Below are 19,520 nucleotides of genomic sequence, written 5' to 3'. Positions count from 1 at the left end.
CCGACTCAGTGAGGGGTGGAGAAGGTGTGGGGGAGTCTCAGTGGGGAGCGGCTGTGCAGCCCAGCCCGGGACCTTCTCCCTGCAGGGGCAGCGCTTTGGGGACCGAGGGGCTGCAAATCCCCCCTGGCAGCGGGGCCGGGGTGGTCTGCGGGGTGGGCTTGGTGACCGGGAGGGCGGGCGGGTGTGTGTGCGGGTGTGTGTGCTTGTCCCGGTGTGTGTGCCCGTGTACCGGTGTGTGTGTGTGTGTGTGTCCCGGTGTGTGTGCTTATCCTGCTGTGTCCGTGTCCAAGTGTGTGTGTCCCTGTCCCTGTGTGTGTGCCCGTGTCCTGGTGTCCCGGTGTCCCGGTGCGTGTCCTGGTGTCCCAGTGCGTGTCCCGGTGTCCCAGTGTGTATCTGTGTCCCAATGTCTGTCGGTGTCCCGGTGTCTCTCTGTATCCCGGTGTGTCCCGGTGTCCCGGTGTATCCCGGTGTCCCGGTGTGTCCCTCAGTGTCCCGGTGTGTCTCTCGGTGTCCCGGTGTCCCTCGGTGTCCCGGTGTGTCTCTCGGTGTCCCGGTGTCTCTCGGTGTCCCGGTGTCCCTCGGTGTCCCGGTGTCCCTCGGTGTCCCGGTGTGTCCCTCGATGTCCCGGTGTGTCCCTCGGTGTCTCGGTGTCTCTTGGTGTCCCGGTGTGTCTCTCGGTGTCTCGGTGTGTCCCTCGGTGTCCCTCGGTGTCCCGGTGTGTCCCTCGGTGTCCGGTCGCGGTGCGGGGGCTCCCCGCAGCACACACCCCGGTGTGCGGGGGATCAGGGGGAGGAGGGCTGGATGCGGGGCCGCTCGCACGGAGCGGGGGGCGCGTCTCGCAGTCGCACAGGCGCGGCAGCCCCGGGCCCGGCGGCTCCTCCCGCCGCATTAAAACCGGCCAAGTTCCCCGCCGGGGGCAGCGGCGGCTCCGGGGATGCACCCGAACGCCACGGCCCCGGCCGTGCCCGCCGGGCCGCTGCCGCCGCAGCCCAGCGGCTATGCCAACGCCACCAACCGCTCCGACCTGCTGCCCAAAGTGCCCGACGAGGAGGACCTGGACGTCAACACCGACATCTACTCCAAAGTGATGGTGACCGTCATCTACTCGGCTCTGTTCCTGGTGGGCACCGTGGGCAACTCCATCACGGCGTACACGCTGGTGAGGAAGAAGTCGCTGCAGAACCTGCAGAGCACCGTGCACTACCACCTGGCCAGCCTCGCCTTCTCCGACCTCCTCATCTTCCTCCTCTGCATGCCCATCGAGCTCTACAACTTCATCTGGGTCCATCACCCCTGGGCTTTCGGGGGAGCCGTTTGCAAGGGCTACTACTTCCTCCGGGACGCCTGCACCTATGCCACGGCACTCAACATCGCCAGCCTCAGCGTGGAGCGCTACATGGCCATCTGCCACCCCTTCAAAGCCAAGAGCATCATGTCCCGCAGCCGCACCAAGAAGTTCATCAGCTGCATCTGGATCGCCTCCTTCCTGCTCGCCATCCCCATGGTCTTCACCATGGGGCAGATCTACGGCAAGGACCAGGATCCCGACTCCCTCATCTGCACCGCCATCGTGGACACCTCCACGCTGAAGACGGTGATCCAGGTGAGGGGCCGGGGCACCGGGCAGCCGCCTCCTCCCCCGGCTGCCCAAACTTTGCGGAGCCGGGCGGGGCAGGGCGGGAGGCTGGAGCACGGTCCGGCTCGGGAATGGGATGTCCCGGGCAGCCCTGATGGGATGCACCGGCCCAGGGTGCGCTCAGGAGGGATTTGTGGGGGTCTCGGCTCCGCTTGCTGCGCCCCTCCTCACACACCCGCTCCTGCCCCGCCACGCTGAGCAGAGACCTTGCACCGGGGAAAATCCTGCTCCGTGGTTAATCCGGCCCCTTCCCCTGCCCGGAGCTTCCCGTGTCCCGATCCGGAGCTCCTGGTGGCCGATCGTGGCCAGAAACCCCCAAATCTCCACCCTTGCCCTGCATTTTCTGCATCTCTTCCCCCCCCCCCCCCCCCTCCACCCCCCTTCTGCTGGAAAGCAGCCAGCAAGTTTAGGGGAAATAAAACCATCTCTCCCCCTCTCCCAGTTCTTTGTGTTGATCCAGAGCCCTTTTCTTCAGCGTAGTGACAGCTCCTAATTTCAGAAAGTTTTGGACACAGGGTGTAACACAGGCTTCTGAAAAGGAGCTGCATCGTGGAAGCCAGAGGCTGCTATTTTCGCTGTTTTGGGGAAATCCGTAGCTGGTTTTAGCAGCCTCTCCTGACTTCAGCACTCTCCACACAGTGCTAAACCCAACACGCCCATGCGTGGAATGGATTTCAGCATCAACACTTGCCGTGCTCCCGTGCTCTGGCGGGTTGAGGCATTTGTTTACTGGAGCACTGAGCTTGAAAAATGTAAGAGACAGGGAAGGAGGGACAGAAGAGAGCAAGACACCAATCTCCATAGTCCCTTAGCTGCCAGGCTTGCGTGTGATAGCTGCTCAATTTTTTATTTGGAACATGAATTTCAGGGGGGTTAATCAGCGGGCAGTTGGAATTTAAAGCTGCATGTGTACTGAAGTCGCTGGGATGTTGCCACACTTGAAGGGAGGGAACTTAAATGGAAATGAATCAGAACCATTCCTTCCCACTAAAAAAGCAGGTGAGGGTATGTGCATTTAGATTTAATACCAGAGTCAGTAAATGTTTAGACAAAACTCTGCCGATTTCCCTTCTGTACTGTTCAAGAAAACCAAAATCAAGCCCTGGTAGAAGCTCTGGATTTCCTCTGCATTTTATCACGATCTCTAACTTTCATCTGAGGTGGTGAGGGCTGCATTTCTCTTGTAGAAGCCTGGAAGGTTTTGTCAGAGGCAGCCCAGTGTACTTAACCCAAATTCTCTGCTCTCTGAGGAGACTGAGCCATCTGATTTGAGAACAATGGGACTGAAATGCATTATTTCCACTCATCTTCCTTCTAGGATTAAACTGATGCTCGTTGTTACCATGGTAGGGCTAAAAACCAGAGGATTATTTCCTATCCATATCTTTGGAGATTACACTTTAAACAATCCTCAGTGTACCTTAGAGTCTTGCAATTATTCAGGCCATACCTTACCCCATTAGCCAAGTCAGGAGTAGGAAGACATGAATGTATTATGCATATGTGAAGTTCACCTGTGGGCTTTTCCTCATATATATATTTAATTAACTAGTGGATTAATTTAAAAGTTAAAAGAGAGAGGCAGCTGTTGGGGGAGAAGGAAGAACCAAACCCCAAACTGTGCCAATCTGCTCCTTCTCCAGGGATCTGGCTGCAGAAGTGCCTTTGCCAAGATGAGAAGGTTGTTCCATGGTTTCACTCCATTCCTCTGGGCACAGGGAAGCACCACACAACGTGAGGCAGGGCCCTGGGCAGGGGAGGGCTCTGGAGTGAAAAGCCAAGCAGCTGCAAGTCAGGTTTGAAGTGCGTTAATGGAAAGCAGCGCCCAGCGTGCGAGCCGGCGCTCCCACGGCCTGAGCTGTGCAGAGGTTTAAAAAAAGACAAATGATGGAAGATCCGGGAGAGAAAGGGCAGTGCTGATGTGCAGCGTGACGTGCAGAGGTCTTGCTGGGTGGCAATCTGGAGCCCTGGTCTTTCGTGGTGGGTTCAAGCTGCTTTAGGGCATCTCTGCATCTCTTTGCATTCATTTGCTGTCTTTAAATTAAGGAGAGCAGTGATGCACTTGCTCGAGCTGGCAGATCACTTGTAATAAATCACTCAACATATTTCACTCCTATTCCTGTTTGGCAAACTGTCTAAAGCAAACTGGCTTTTTTTTTTTTTTTTTTTTGGAAACTATTAGTTCTCCAAGTGGTTTTATTTGTTGACTGATTGAAAGAAGTTCAAGTTCTGTCCCAGAACAGGGCATTTAACCATTTCTACCCTGAGAGATCAGTGTGAGATATGGTTTTACTGGGATCATTACAGGAGAACGATCCTCTCTGAGCTGGAACAAGCTTCCTGGAAAAAGTATTTCACAGAATCACAGAATATTCTGAGTTGTAAGGGTCTACTTGATTCTAGTAATTTAACATCTTTGATTTTGAAAACATTCCTCTGTATTTGCTTTGAGTAATCAAATTTTAGTGGACATTCCTGAGTGGAATTAGACTGAATGTGAACAACCAGGATTTCTTGTAAGAATAATAAAAAAGTAATTATTGAAACAACAGTCAGGAAATTTGGTTCTTGCACATATTAACTTGCACCACTTAAGCTCCACAACAAGTGTAAGAGGTAATCACTGATATTCTTCTAGCAATTACAAATTGTTCAGGGCAGCACATAATCAGGAAGAGCAGCAGGTGAGACATTCTGCAGGGTGACACTGTCCCCACGATCCCCACCCCAGGCACATCTCACCTCTTGCCATCAAGGCATAAGCCCTGTGTGGCATCTAATATGGAATTCTTAGAACTATTTCCCAGCTTTGCTCGTCACTGTCCTTGCAGCTGCTTTAATCAGCCTGTGGATCTGGTTTATTATACATTCTCCATTGCCAAGTACCAGAAGCAAGTCCATTATTGCCACATTATTTACGTCTAGTAAACTCTTTAGCTGGCATACATCCTCTGAAAAGCACTGTTGCCAGTTTTTAGGTTCTTTTCCCATATAGATTAAACACTTCTTTAAAGCCATATAAGTAAATTAATGTTTTCCTGTCACTTCAGCTGGAGGAGGTTTTAAAGCTCATTGTTGTGTCAGCAATAGATGTGAGAGTTTTGGGGCAGGATGAGAGGTTTTCCCTGTTCACTTACAAGTCTGTGCCCATGGGGGTGGCTCTGGAACCAACTTCCTCAAAACAGGATCCCACTGAGTGTCCTGATCTACCATGTGCAGCCCTTTGTGCCATTAACATGGCAGAGCCTCAGCCCTGATTTTCAAAAAGCTCTGAATTTTACTGGCCAGATGCAGTGCAAATTGATTTTCCTGCTTATTACTTTCTTATCTTCATACCTGTTTTCTGGAGAGGTTCACAGCAGAACCTGGGGAGGAGGGGAAGCTGAAGGAAATACAGTCCTGGTGCAGCGTCAGTCCCCACACACACAGCTCCTCAAGCTAAAACCCCAGGATCTCATCTGGGCCTGGGCTGGGCACATGTGCCAGGGGAGCTGGGTGTGGGCACCCCAAAATGCACAGGGGAAGATGTTTTCCCACTGGTGTGGCACAGCCTGTGCTTGGATGCTGCAAAATGTCCCCCAAGTCACAGCAAGTGCCTGCAGGGTGTCTGACACATGCCAATGTTTGATTTGCACGGACAGCTGGTGTGATCCCATTTATTAAAACACATGGCAGCAGGCCCTGCTCCTCCAGGAACTGCCACAGCTCCAGCAGCTCCAAGTTGCTCATTTGTTAGGGCAGCACTTGGGGAGCTCCTCTGGACCTCCTCACCCTTTGGAAGGATCTCTGTTCCGCTGTGGATCTGCTCTGCCCCAGCCCAGCCTGCCTGGCTGCAGCTCACCCATCCCTCCAGAGCCCTCGTTTGTTATGTTTTATGAAGCCTGCTCACAGTTTGGATGATTTGTAGAGTAAATAACTCTGCACACAAAGCAACTCTTCGCCCAAGTGGCTCCTCAGCTTTATTTCTGTCTACATTTCTTCATGCAATGCCTTTGAAGGGACCTGCCAAAGAGCCTCAGGTGTGAAGGGAAAGGAAAGGAAGGACCAGGAGTCTTGACATCCATTGCCATACTCTCACACACTCTTCTGAGGTGATGTATTTGATTTCCATTTGTCTGATAGGCTCACAGAGTTAATAATTCCATGTATGATGTTGCAAACACTCCCTTACACTTTCCCCTGGTGAGGAACACCTTGGCAGGGTGGTGGGATGTGTTCACTGCTCTGGTGCTGTGGAAGGCAGGGCTCTGCCCACAGTCAGATCTGTGATGCCAAATAAATAAACATGACAAGCATTTCTCCATATTACGTGAAAATAGCAAGCCATAAGCCAAGAGTGAATTCTCTCTCCTGTTTGCTGGCAAATCCTATCCAGGATTAGTCAATAGTCCAGGAATCCTGTGTTTATACTGGTATTGACTAGAGGAATTGAAGTTGATTTCTCTTCCCCAAGTCACAGCTGAAATCCTGCTATGGCTTTTAATTGAGAACAGTGCTGTTCTAAATCACTCACTACCCCAGAGAAGTCCTGGGTGCCACTCACCCCTCACAAATGGCACCTTTGTGGCAGGACTGTGTCCCATCAGATCATGGTGCTGTCACAGCCCCAGGCAGATAAGAAAATGAAGATATTGGTGTGTAAATGTGCCTGGACCCATCCCCACAGTGGTGGAGAGGGACCCCCACCCCAGCAGCGAGCCCATCTGTTGTGCTGGGAGCATCCCTAAAAAGCTGCCTGTTTTTCATGGGCTATTCAGGGAACCCAGGGCTTTAACTCAGCATATGCACGACAGCCCAGCCTGCCTAATCCCAGCCCGTTTACACTCTGCTCTGTCTCGCAGCTAGATCTAATTTAAATAAGCTCTTGTGTTCATTGCTTTACATAACCACTTTGCCTGCTGTGTTTTGCCAGTTCTTACATAATTTCTTCTCTTTTTTCCCCCCCAATTGATTTTAATTCCCTTGATTTCTTTTTCCCTCCCCCTTCCCAAGATGTCAGCTGGAGAGATAATAAAAAAATGAGGAAATGTGGCCGATCGATTTAGCTCTGAGGTTTTCCTCTCACCAGCAGCTTGTGAAGGCAGAAGACATGAAGGCAATTTCATAGTTGCTCGTCCCAGAGAAAAAAAAAAAATCCAAAACCCTTCATCTGCCTTTAATCTTTCAGATCATTTAAAACAGCTATTTAATTGTCATCTCCCTGCTTCCCCCCTCCTTTCCCTTAAAGACTTTCACTCTTGTCTCTGTGCAGCATCTGCTCAACACTCACAGATGGCTTTTTTTGCTTCCTGACGTTTAGAAACGCTTCTGTGTCCTGCCTGAGGCTGGCAGGATGTGCAGCATCCCCCTGTGGGACACAGGGGTGCCTGGGTGGGGAATTTGGGCTTCCATGGGGTCCCCATTGCTTTTTCCCTGCTGTGAAATTGTCCCTTGCTGAGGGTCATGGGGCAGAGAGGGAGCAAAGGTGACTGGAGGGGCTGGGGAACGTGCTGGGGTCCTGGGCTGATCAGGTGGGAGGTCTGAGCCTTAAAGCAGAGAGCATTAAATGCCAAACCCATCAGTGCCAGAGCTGGCACCCCTCCTTTCCCTCATGCTGAGCAGATCAATCTGGGTTTTTACATTCCCAGTCTGTCTGGTTGCTCTCTGCCCTCCAGGACAGGCCATTCTCACCCAGTGAAGCCTGCAATGCCCAGCTCACTCATCGTGCTCCAGGGACATCTCCCCCACCTCTTGCTTCCCATGGATACCACTTCTTCCATCCAATTGCAAAGTCTCTTAGGTGTGGGGTTAAAAAAAACCCAAACATAGAATTATGATGATAAATCAGTTGAGCTGATAACTTATTAGAAAAAAAAGTGCTTGGGTTTAGAAATGGTGGAGTACTAACCCTGCCTGGGGAGCACATTTCTGAGCTGGAGTTCATTCTCAGTGTTTTTCTGCACTCACTTGTTTTCTGTGGATGGGAGGAAAATATTAGTGAGACAAGTTTGAATCCCACTATTTGAGAGCCTTGTCTGAGGAGGTCCATCCTCCTCCTCCCCCTCTGGGGTACCAGAAACTCATCACCAGCCCTGCTCCTGGCAGGACAGGGGTGCTGAGGCACAGGGCTCCCATCCTCAGCCTTTGGAGAGGATGCATCTGCTGGGCTGGAGGAGCTGCTCACCCACAGGTGGTTTCAGCATGTGAGACTGGCTCCTCATCTCCTGTGGCTTTTTCACTTCAATAATTCTCAGTGCAGAGTGCACAGCTCTGTGGGGCTTTCCCTCTCCCAGGGAGAGAAAGATAGAATGGACAAGGTCTTTGTAGCTGAACCTTTTCCTCTGAGGAAAAGTTCAGTCAGGTTTCTCTGAAGCTTTTGTGTTCTCATGGGCTAGAGGCAATTGTCAGCTGAAGACAGGAATCAAAGAGATGAGATTTTCCTTGCAGAAATGAAGAAAAAAAAAAAACCAATGAAAAAATGTAAACTTTCATAAAGCCTAATATTTGAAAGGGGAGAAAAAATATCCATTTTATGCAAAATGCTTATGAAAAAGCTGGGAGTAGCTCTGAAGAGTCATGGACAGAGCAGGAGGCATGCTCAGAATCACTAAATCAGGGAGGCAGGGGAGGGGCAGCTGTGCCAGGGCTGTGCTCTGGGTTGGGTGGCACTGCCCGTGGCTGTGCTGGCACCTGTAGGGGAGCAGCCCCTTGCTGCCAAGGCTCATCCATGCATGTCCCTGCTGCCTTCCCCTCCTGGGCAGCTCAGCCCTGCTGCCAGGCTCAGCCTGAGGTGCTCCCTGCTGCCCTGGTCTGCTCTCAGGGCTTTGGGAGGTGTCACACAGCCAGGGAAGCAGCAGTCTCACCCCATAACCATCCCATTTTCTTCCTCCTCTAACCTTGAAAAAAGGGGTTTATCACCTCACCAGCTTCACCCAGACCTGGGAGCAGGGACCTGCTGCAGACCTGCCAGATGCTCAGATACCCCTACTTTTGATCAGGACTCCAAGGAGCTAATTAATACAGTCATTGCAAAGCCACATCCTATTAATTTTAACTTAATCAAGAACAAAGGATGTCTGCACTGCTCAACTGATCAAATGTGGTCTTAATATGTGGCAGGACTTTCGTACCACCTTGTTCCCTCGGATAATTTGTTTAATAAGTCCATAACTGTTTGAGTATGTTCAATAAGAAATTAATCCACTTTTCTCTCCTATTCAATGATTTTTTTCAAAACCATCTTATAAAAATGCAGCTCATGCAGCTGCTGGCAAAGTTTAACTCATTACTGGCATCACTATTGATTCCTCCTGCAAAGACCTTACATTTAATCCCCACGGGGGTAATTTATACAGTTTAATATACTCATTTAATTCAAAGAAAAGAAACTCAATCCTTTGAGTTTCCCACATTTCATTTTTTATTGCTGTCAGTCACGGGCTTGTGACACTGTCATACTTGTTCCTTAAATCCAAGTGTGTCAAGTTTGATAAAGCACTGTAGGCAGAAGAAGGATAGGTTTAGACTAATAAAGAGATTATTTGACCTCAAGGTACAACGATGGGGAGCTGTGTGTGCCCCTAACACTTAATAGACTGCACTTACTAAGCCAAGGAGCAAACTCTGCCTCAGGCTTGTCTCCCTGACAGCTTGCAGGTTTTTCCTAGCTAATGCAGGATAGAAAATCCCTTGAAAGGGAAACAAGAAAGGGCAGGAATTTGATCAGTAAGTGTCTCAGAGTGCAGCAGTCCAGAGGAGCTGGGCACATGGCCAGCCTGGCACTCTGAACACAGCCTGGAGATCAAACCATGCCAGGAAAAAAACCCTGTAATACCTGAGGCTCCACGAGGCTGATAGGAGCTGCAGCAGAGAAAACCACTGAGGAAAAGCAGTAATAAAGTAGCCAAGAAGTTCACTTCTCCTTTGGGATAAGTCTTTTTTTTTCTCCCTTGAAAGTCTAATTGAATTTTCTTTACTCCCATCCCCAGCAGCCCAAGGGGAGGCTCCAGCACAGCCTCCTGCCTGCTCAGCCTTTATGGAGAAAATCCATAAGCAGAGTGTGGGGAAGCAAAAGTGTCTACAGCATTTCCAGCACTCACAGAGCTTGGGCTGACACCCTTAACCTCAGAAAACAGGTTAATTTTCCCCAGAAAAAGTTTTTCAGGGCAGTGAGATGGAACTTGCCACCACTTTTGCCTTCAGCAAGCCATGAAGATGAACAGAGCTGCCCTGCCCACTGTTAGCAGCTCTCACACCTGGGGCTGCCATCAACAGGGGGACAGTGTTTGACTTAAATATGGCCTTTAATTTATTTAAAACTGCATATCCACCACTCAGTATCATATTTAATGCAAATAACATTCAAGTGAAATCCCCACTGAGAGGCACATTATGAAGATTAACAGCCTGGCTTTTCTATTACTCTGGCCTATACACTGTGGATTTGTGCCCTGTGCTTTGTAGGCAAGTGCTGGCAATATTTGAATCCAGAAATCTATATCTAAACCTGCTGTTTTGCAAGAATCAGTGCCCAAGAGCCTGCTTGTGATTCCACAGCCAAAGAAAAGGGCTGGAGACATGAAAACCTCTGGGAAATGCTGACATCCAGGTGAATAAACACCTAGAAAGGCTATTTTTGCTGGCCACACAATAGGGCATTGGAGAGGGGTGGTGTTTTGTTTAACCATATAACCACTTTTATTTTAAACAGGCTGTCAGGAAAATTAACCTCGCCAAGTTTAAGATGATACTGAACATATCCTCATGCCCTGGAATTATCTGGAGCTGCCTTATTCCTTTGGATCTTTTCTGATGAATTTGTCAGGTGTAATGCCATGGGCCCAGCACCTCATTATGGAATTTTTGAGTAGGGTTTGTGTCTGTTTAGGGTCTGTTCCTCCCTCTGTTCACCTTTCATGGAGGAGAAATGTGACCAAGATCACACTGTGCATGTGGCCAAAGCTGTTTGCTGCCCCACCAGAGTGATGCCACTTGCTGCCTGTGTCCCCACAGAGATGCTGGCTCTGCCACTGTCACCGCTGCACTTGTTGCTTGCTGAGAGCTTTTCTCTTGTGGCAGAGGGGAAGGGAAACCTCTCCCCTCCTTTCTCCAAGGGGGAGTCAAGCAGTGATGAGGCTCCCAAGGGCAGCTGCTGCTCGAGGGCAGCGTTGGAGGATCAGAAGGGAACAACCAGCCCAGCTTTAACTGGACAGAGAGCAGTGCAATGGCAGCATGGCCAGAAACACTGCCTGAGCTGACAGCTGTTTTCCAAGAGCATCCTGGAGCCAAGGAAATACCATTTATTCTTTAGTATCTAGCAAGAAAGGGAGTTTGTTTGAAGACAGAGCACTAGCAGCTGCAATAGACATTTTTCTGAGTCAAAGGAAACAGCAGAAGCCTATTAGATCTTGTGTCACTGCTGAATACTCTGCTTGGGAGCAGCAAAAAGCTCAAGGATTTTCCAAATGAGCTCCATTATGGGTACATTTTCCTTCGGCTCATCACAAGCCAAAGTATGGGGGTGTCACCAACTGTGTGTCCCAGGGCAGCACTTCCAGTGAGAACAAAACCACAATTAACCAAAGAAAAGAGCTTTTCTAAGAGGCCAGGGCAGAGAGGGGATAATAACAGCAACACAGAGAGGCTGTGGCTCCCAGCACTCACTGCCAAAGCTCAGCCCCCTGCCACAAACCCTCCCTGCTGCTCCCAGATCCCACCAGCTCCCGCTGCTGCTTCCCACCATGTCCTGTCCCAGCAAGGTTCCAGCTTGCTGCAATCCCTGCTGCTCCAGTTCCCCTCTGTGGGGTGGTTCCCATGCATGGGGGGCAGGCTGGCAGCTCAGGCTGATGCTTGGAAGGAAGAGAAATGTTTCAAGTTAAAAACAGGGATGGGGCTTTAGGATAGAGCTGTGCCTGAGGGAGCTGCTCTGCTTTTTTATAAGGAAGAACAGACCTCTTGCTCAGTGATATCAATGTTTGGGGTCCTGCAGGAAAAGAGAAGGAAGATGAAGCATCGCAGGAGACGTTTATTTTTGAGAATGAGATGCCAGCTGCATTACTGCTTTGCAATTCTGTCTCTGCCCAGCAAATGAGTCTCCCACCCCGTCCCTGCTTAGCCCGAGCTCCTCTGAAAAGGGCTGGAGATGTGATCTGCAGGGAATGGCTTTATCAGAGGGGGATGAGCCACAAGGTCTTTCCCTTTCATGATTGCCTTTATCTTCCCTCTTGCCCCTGTTATCAATGGAGCTACTGCAAGAAATACTGTTACAAATACAGCGAACACCAGAAATAAAGCTTGCTGCCGTCTTCCTTACTTTAAGAAGAGTGTTTGGGAAAGGAAAAGTCACTGGTCATACCCCAGAGGTTTTCTCACATCATGTAGTGCTGGGCTAAACTTCACCCCTTAAATATTGCCCAGGCAAAAGCTGCTCTTAAGGGCCCTCAGGAGCTGCCCCCTCATTTTGAGCTTAACTCTATGCCCTTGCATAAACCACATTCAAATAATGTTTCTGCTTTCTGCTCCAAAAGTTGCCATTTTTTCCCATGAAATAATGGAAAAAAAATTTAAACTCATCAACTATTTAGGGAAAAAATGCAATTTACTCACTTTCAATTAAAAGAAAACACCCAAAGCAATAAAAAAAAAACATTGTCAGCCTGTGAGAAGTAGAAGCAGAGAAGCAAGGGCAGAAACAGGGCAAGAAATGACAGTTTTATAAACCTCCTGCTGGGCAGGGATAGAAGAGGTCTTTGTGCCTGCAAAACAAAACTGTTTTTTCTGCAAAGCAGCTATTGACTGGAGCTCTACAACTGCAGCTGGAGCTGCACACAGCAGCCACACGCCTGCAAACACACTGACTTCCTCCCCACTGAATTCAGAAGAGACAGCCAATGCTTTCCCTTGGTGCTCCAAATGGGAGCTGTGCTCTCAAATCCAATAAAAACCCGAAAACATTCCAGGTGATTTTTCAGGAGAAGGGATTAGTTCAGGTGATTTGCAAGACTCCCTTTTTCCCCCCTTTTTCTTTAATTTCACAGGGCTGCAGCAGCGTGGCTGTGCCAGGTGCCCCAGGGCTGTGCCTGCCAGGGTGCAGTGCCTGGTTTTCCATGGGGGTTTGCACCAACACCTTTCCTGAGCCTCTGGCAGCAGAGAGGAGTTTGCTGAAAAGGCCACGTGCATCGATCGGGCTGTGGAGATTATCTTGACTTGTGACCTGTGGGTACTGCTGAGACAAGATTCAAGCACAGCTGAAAATCTTCCGGCATTAATTCCATTCCAGCACTGGGCTTCTTTCCTCTTTAGGAGGCTGGTCCACACCTCAGTTCCTTACATTTTGGAAGGTCAGCCTCTGCTCCCTGGCAGTGAGTGATAGGACGAGGTGAAACAGCCTCAAATTGCACCAGGGGAGGGTCAGCTTGGATGCCAGGAAAAATTTCCATGCTGAGTGGCTAAGCGATGATGATTCTATGAAAACCTTAACAGCTAGCAGATTTCCCTCTATTTCTGGCCTACAAATTTCACAAATTTCCAAGCACACTTGGAAAATCTGCTCGTGTCCCTTGGAGCCATCACATAGACTGACCCCATCCTCCTCTCCAGATCCAGCACCCTCAGGAGCTGCTCTCCTGCCCACACCCAGCCTGTGGCTGGAGCCTCTGCTCCAGGGAATTCACTCAGGTGGAGAAAGAATCTTTCTGCCTGGCTGCCTTCACTTATAAACAGACAGCAGTCCCAAACTGGGGGTTGAGGTGGGGCAAAGCTGGTTTCCTTCCTCCCAGCTGGGTGATCCCAGCACTTGGGAATCCCCCAGGAATGGGTTTGGCAATCAAAGACCTCTTCACCAGTGGTGAATCATAGAATCACAGGATGGTTTTAGTTGCAAGGGACCTAAAGACCATCTCAATCCAACCCCCTGCTGGGGACAGGGACACATTCCACTAGACCAAGTCACTCCAAACCTTGTCCAGCCTGGCCTTGGGTGCTGCTGTGCCCAACATCCCAAGAGGCTGATGGGGAGAAAATCCCCCAACCCTTTCTGGAATGAACTTGATGAAAATTATTACCAGCAAACATCAAGAAAGAAGCCTTAAAAAATTACTTTCCAGGCTGTGGCAGTGGTTGTTTTGACAGAGTTTTGATGCCTTCATTCAATATTCCATTGAAGCTTTGCTGGAGATAACTGATCTCATAGAAAACAGGGCTTTTGTGTCTGGTCACAAAGAATGATTTGCAAAGACTGCTGAGGGAGTAGAGTACTTATCCAGAGAGACAAGAATTTCAATTGAAAATAATCATGGCTTTTTCATTTATAATTCTAGCTGCAACTTGTCAGAAATCTGCCTCCATCCAAGCTGATTGGGCTGGAAATGGGGCAAACCAGTGATAAAATGTGGACTGGTTATCCCTAATAAAACAGCTTATTCCAAGACTTACAAAATGCTTCTAGCTTCTCCTCCTGCTCACAACGTGGTGTGCAACTGGGATGTTTCTAGGAGCACATGGTCAAGGCAGTAATGTGGATGGGAAGTGGAGATGCTGCCCTGCCAGCCTCTCACAGCTGTTGGATGAAGTTTTTTGCTTAAGTTGTTTTAAGGTGAACGAGACAAACTTGCCTGGAGCACCAGCACCAAGCCCAGCAAAAAGTGGACTGATTAAATAAACAGAGCTCTCCCTGTTATTAGCGCTGTTTAGATAACTTTGAAATGCTTATTTTTCAAAGTAAATGAATTACATAACTCTTTTCCCTATTTTTGGCTCAAGAAGGAGTCAGTGAATTTTCTGTTTCAGAGTAGAACATTTGTGCTTTTCCCCATGATTCAGGGAAGAGTTTTTAGTCTGAAACTGGTGTGTGGATGATTCACAGTGACACATTTTGTGTTGGCAGCAGGCCCCGCCTCGAAAATCTCAATGCACCGTGTGGTCTGGGCTGTGCCTCCCCAAAATTTGGGCTTGAAGATGCACTGAGCCTGGGGGAACCAAGCTGAACCCTGGACCACACCAGAGTGCAAGCTGGCATCAGAGTTGTTCTGTGACAGCCTTGCCTGTCAGAACAGATCCTTACACTTCTGAAAAGTTTCATGAGTTATTTTACTTCCAGTTTTCCCTTTCTTTTGTTCTACTTTCCATCATGGTTTACACATTCTCCTCCATTTTTGATGCTTTCTGGGCATCTTTTGGTTTGTAGCTCTGAGGCTTTTTTTTCTTCTTTCTGTTTAAAGAAAACCAGGCAGGGTTGGAGTGTGGACTGGGTCTGCTTCCCAGAAGGCTGTCCTTGCTGCACTGAAAGGAAAATAATTCCCCACCCTAACTGTCCCTGGCTTCCATCACTGAAAGTGAGAAGAGATGGAATGGTGCAAAAAGTGTTGTGGAAACTGTGCTGTGTAACTCTCCCTTTAGTGTGTGATCCATCAAAGTAATTACATGTGTCTCAGGAACCTCAGACTGCTGCAACCATGGCATTCTCCTGTAGCTTTTCTATTTCCATCTAATTAAAATGTTATTGTTTCCTTCATGTTAGTTTGCATTTTAAATAAGGAGATAGGAGATTGGCTGATTGGTAACTTATTCTCTGTGTGAGTAAAGATCAGCACTAATCACCCTGTCACTCTTGTGCTTTTCTTTATGCATCTCAGACATCACATTGCAAAAGAAGGGGAGAAAGAGGCTGGGGTTTGATGACACATTTATTTCCTCTGCTGGGTGTCAGGAAGGGAAGGTGGCATATCCTTGCCCACTGCCTGGGTAGTCTGTCTGCACGAGGTGTATTTTGAAGAGTGGAGGAATGTTCATCCCAAAACACAGCTCTGCTATGGAATTTAATGTGCTTCCATCTCCTCTTGCCTTTAATTTTTGCTGTGTTTTATCACCTCCTCATTGTGTCAAGAGAGGGCAGGGAGGAGAGCAAGGCTGGGCATGTGTGGAAACATCAATATTGGAAACATAACTTGAAATAATCTCCATTAAAACGTGGTGCAGCTCAGCAGCACCTCAGAGCTCTGATTTGCTCCCCAAACTGCCAGGATGCAGCAGGGACCATCCCCACCACCCTGGGGAGGCTCAGGCTCCACCAGCCCTCCCCACCCTGGCCACAAAGCCCCTCGGGCAAGTGGTGATGCTCGAGGAGGTTTGGGCACCTGAGGTGTGAGACCCAGCCCAGCTGGGGATGGAGGGGGGCTGAGCTGGGATCTGCCTGTTGCCCTGTTCTTTTAAAAGTTTTAAAGTTCCTTTAGAAGTTTTCTATACCTTCTGATGTTTACATATTTCTACAGGAGTTCCCACGTGCTGTTCATGTAAATAATGATTGTTTTGCATTCTTTGTGGGAGGAGTTGCTTTGACCAGTGTGGTTGGAGAGGTGGCAATTCCATCCTCTAATCCAGTCACTTTTGAAATTCTGTATATTGCGAGGTCAGAAATAAAAGTTACTTCCTTTTGCTCTTTTGATCTTAGTGTGAGTTACTTTGTGTCGTAGTGCGACAATCTGCCCATTTCAAACCTCCCCTGCTCCAAGGGTTTCTGCAGCCCAGGAGCACGTGTGCTTTTGGAGGGTATTTTTAGCAAACTTCAGTTTACTGAGGGTCACAGAGAAGTAGAGCATCAGCATCTGGAGGAGCTGTCATTCCACTTCCAGTCTTGCAGGAGTAACACATTGATTTATTTATGAGAGCAGTCAGCTCTCCTCTCCCTCTGTGTAACAATCTGCTTTACCTCTCCCAGCTCGGAGAAATAATTTTATTGTCAACCATTCTGTACCTTAAATAAATCCTTAAAACAAGTTAAGCAAGCTTTGAGGCAAATGGAAATGTTTCCGGATTTTATTTTATTTTATTTTTTCATTCTTTCTAGAACAACCCACTCTTTCATTGCCTAAACCAGCAAGCAGTAATCACTGCTCTGGCCAAAAGGAGGGGGAGGAAATTACTTATTTTACAAGACAACATCCAAATACTTTGTACCCAGTAGGGGAAGCCTAATCTGTTGGTTGGAAAATGCCTGTGTCAAGAATGACTAATCTGAGACCAAATGATACCTGGAAAATGAAGATATTCAGTGCTCCCTGCAGAGAAAGATTCATCAAAATGAAAGGACAGGCTGTTTCCTCCTGCTTTGTTTCATCCAAATGAACTTTCTTCATTTCTACACTTTTTTTTCTGGATGGGGGCGGGAGAGGCAAAATACTCAGGTGGTTCATGGTCGAAAACAAAGTTTTCAACCCCTGCACTCAAATGCTGGGCTCACAAAAGCACTGATGCTTTGGGAGAAATCTTGACCTTCTCTGCTGTGGCAGGAACCCAGGGAGATGTTGGGTAAGCAGGCTGCAGATGAGATCAGAGCAGGTGGGGGATCCCCAAGGGCACGCTGCTCCCAGAGCTCATGGCTGCAGTCCTTATTTCTCCTTCCTCCTCCCTTTCCACTGGAGATGTTCCTCCTGCACGTGGGAGAATGGTGGGATTTGTGCTTTCATGGTGAAGTAATTTGTTTTCAAAGGAGAAAAAGGAGCTTGGGTCAAACCAAGAAGAATTAATTAAGAAATTTATCAGGGATGAGTTAAACAAAGCAATTAACTTGGGGTTGACCTACAGCACTTTGTGTGCAAATTAAGCTTCTAGTTTGAGCTGAGATGGATCACTTTGCTTCCTTTTAGACTTACAACCCATCTTTTTCTTCTTTCCTATTTAGCTTAGGACAATTCTGAAATAAAGCAGGAGATCAGCATGTTTTCTTATTTAATATTTTGGAACAAAATGTGTTAGTGCTTTTAGGGAGAAAACAAGTGTTTATTTGAAACCACTGAAATAGTTCAACATTTCCCCCATTTTTGTCAGTACTGTATATTGAATTATGACACGTAGCTTTTGGTTTCTTTCCAAAAATTCATTTTGCATCAAATTCACCACTCTCTTAAGGAGATTATTTTCCATAACTGCTGCATTCCTAAGCAGGGGCTGTGTCCTGTGCCCCCAGGTTTGTAACTCCCCAACTTCTGCCTCAGCCTCTGTGGGGTGAGTGGTTGAGCTGCTGGAGTTTGAGCCAGAAGTACAAGCACAGGGTTCTACCCTCAATTTAGAGGTTCATTCTGCAGAGGGGTCCAAAAACCCACTGCAAAATATGTTAGAGCAGCTCTAAGTTACAGCAGATATTCAAAGCTCATAACACAGGTACAGGAGGGTTTTAGGGCCACAAGATCTGTTTTCACTTTTTCATTTTATTAGGTTTTTTTATTCTAATTGCCTTTAGTCAAGGCGATTAGAACTGCTTCAGCTCTTAGAAACCTCTTACAGGACAAAACCATTTTTCAGTTGTTTTTATAGCTTGTGTTCTCACAAGCCCCTGTTCTTTTCATTGCCTTACAACAGCATGTCATAACTCCTTAAATGCACAAAGATCTTAAATTCTCCAAACAGATCTTTCTGGTAATATTTTTGTACAGCTTTCACTGTGTCACTGTGATGAGTCAAAGCACATCTGATTTGGCTTCATCACTCCCTGAGCCAGGTTGCACTTCTTTTAGGCATTTTAATTAATGCATAATAAATAAGTAAACTGGTACTTCAATTGTCCCCTAGAAGTTAGGCACAATCTTCTTGGCATTCTCTCTTGATTAATTTTGTTTAAAGTACCTGTCTTCAATGTGTCTTTTTTATTTTTTTAATTTATTTTGCTTTTTCTCCTTCACTGCTAAAGATCAAATGTTTTTCCTTGCATGTTTCAGGTATAGACCAGAGAAGTCCTGGGGGAAGAATCTTTAATAAGATCTCTAATTTGTTCTAAATACATTAATCCAAATAACACTCAAGTGGCTGGTGTCTCTCCTTCGTTGTGTTTGCTTTGTGCTTGCTTTTTATTTTGGTTCTCACATTGTGAGGCTGGCTGTATCATTAAAGATCAGACCAATCCCTTTTTTTTCATCTGTAGGATCTCTGCTTTACCAAAGGCTGTGCAGAAAAGCAGAATTTCTGAAAGTCTATCCAGCAACAGAGAGGTCCTCACCTGTGAAGTTTTTGCACACTCGAATTAGGTTTGAACTCTACCTCTAGAATATTCATACAAACAACTTTTTTTCATTAAAAAATGTAAAATAATTACACTGAAACAGGATTTTGCAGAGCAGACAGCTTTGTCTGCTTGTAACAAGTGCAGCTGCAGTGACCTGCATGTATTTGGATGCCCACAAGTTTGGGCTGAGTGAACCTGCACTTCTCAGCTCCCTTGTTTAAGTTCTGAACCTGAAATGTGGTCAAAGTTGCCATAGACCTGTCACTGTAGCATTTTTTCCAAATGAAGCAGTGCCAGGAAATAGAAGGTAAAATGATTGAGAGCTGTAAGCAATGGAGCAGGAAGCAGCAGTGTGTGCTGCCCATCCCCACAGGAAAACACCTGCAGCAGTGATGGAGCGATGCTCAGCAATTCCCCTGGGCTGGCTGAGTCCTGCCTTTGGTCACTGTCCTTGTCCCCATCACTCACCTGCTGATTGTAAACAGCAGCTCAGCAGGGAGCTGAGGTTTGGCAATCTTTAATTTCTATCTTAAACAATACCCAGTGGTGCCTCTCTGAGCTGGTAACTCACAGCCTGAATGGAGGGAACGACCCACACGGTGCCCAGGAAATCTGTGGGTGCCCCATTCCTGGAAGTGCTCACGACCAGGTTGGACTGACCATGGAGCAACCTGTTCTAGTTGAATTTTCATTCCACCCCCACCATGGCACGGGGTGGCATGAGATGAGTTTTAAAGTCCCTTCCAGCCCAAACCAATCTTTTTGTGAGTTTGTGATCCCCACCAGATTTACCTGCAGTGCTTTACCTTTCCCAGATTTAACCGCAGTATACATGAAGGAAGCAGCATTTGTCTCCTTGCTAACATCTACTTTTGAAACAATTAAAAGGCAAGAGACAATTAGAAGGAAAAT

The 19,520-nt window shown here is 47.8% G+C and overlaps 1 protein-coding gene across 1 annotated transcript in view; it reads left to right on the top strand.

The window, feature by feature from the left end:
- The first annotated feature begins 816 nt into the window (after positions 1-816).
- Positions 817-19,520, top strand: part of NTSR1 (neurotensin receptor 1) — a 55,917-nt gene continuing 37,213 nt past the window's right edge. Inside the window, exon 1 of the mRNA XM_002194650.6 lies at positions 817-1,603. Within this exon, the coding sequence (XP_002194686.2) occupies positions 935-1,603 (669 nt within the window). The 5' untranslated portion in view covers positions 817-934. The remainder of the gene's footprint in view (positions 1,604-19,520) is intronic.

The sequence above is a fragment of the Taeniopygia guttata genome, chromosome 20 (genome assembly GCF_048771995.1).
Source record: "Taeniopygia guttata chromosome 20, bTaeGut7.mat, whole genome shotgun sequence".
NCBI classification, from domain to species: Eukaryota; Metazoa; Chordata; class Aves; order Passeriformes; family Estrildidae; genus Taeniopygia; species Taeniopygia guttata.
This window is presented reverse-complemented; position numbering and strand designations above follow the sequence as displayed.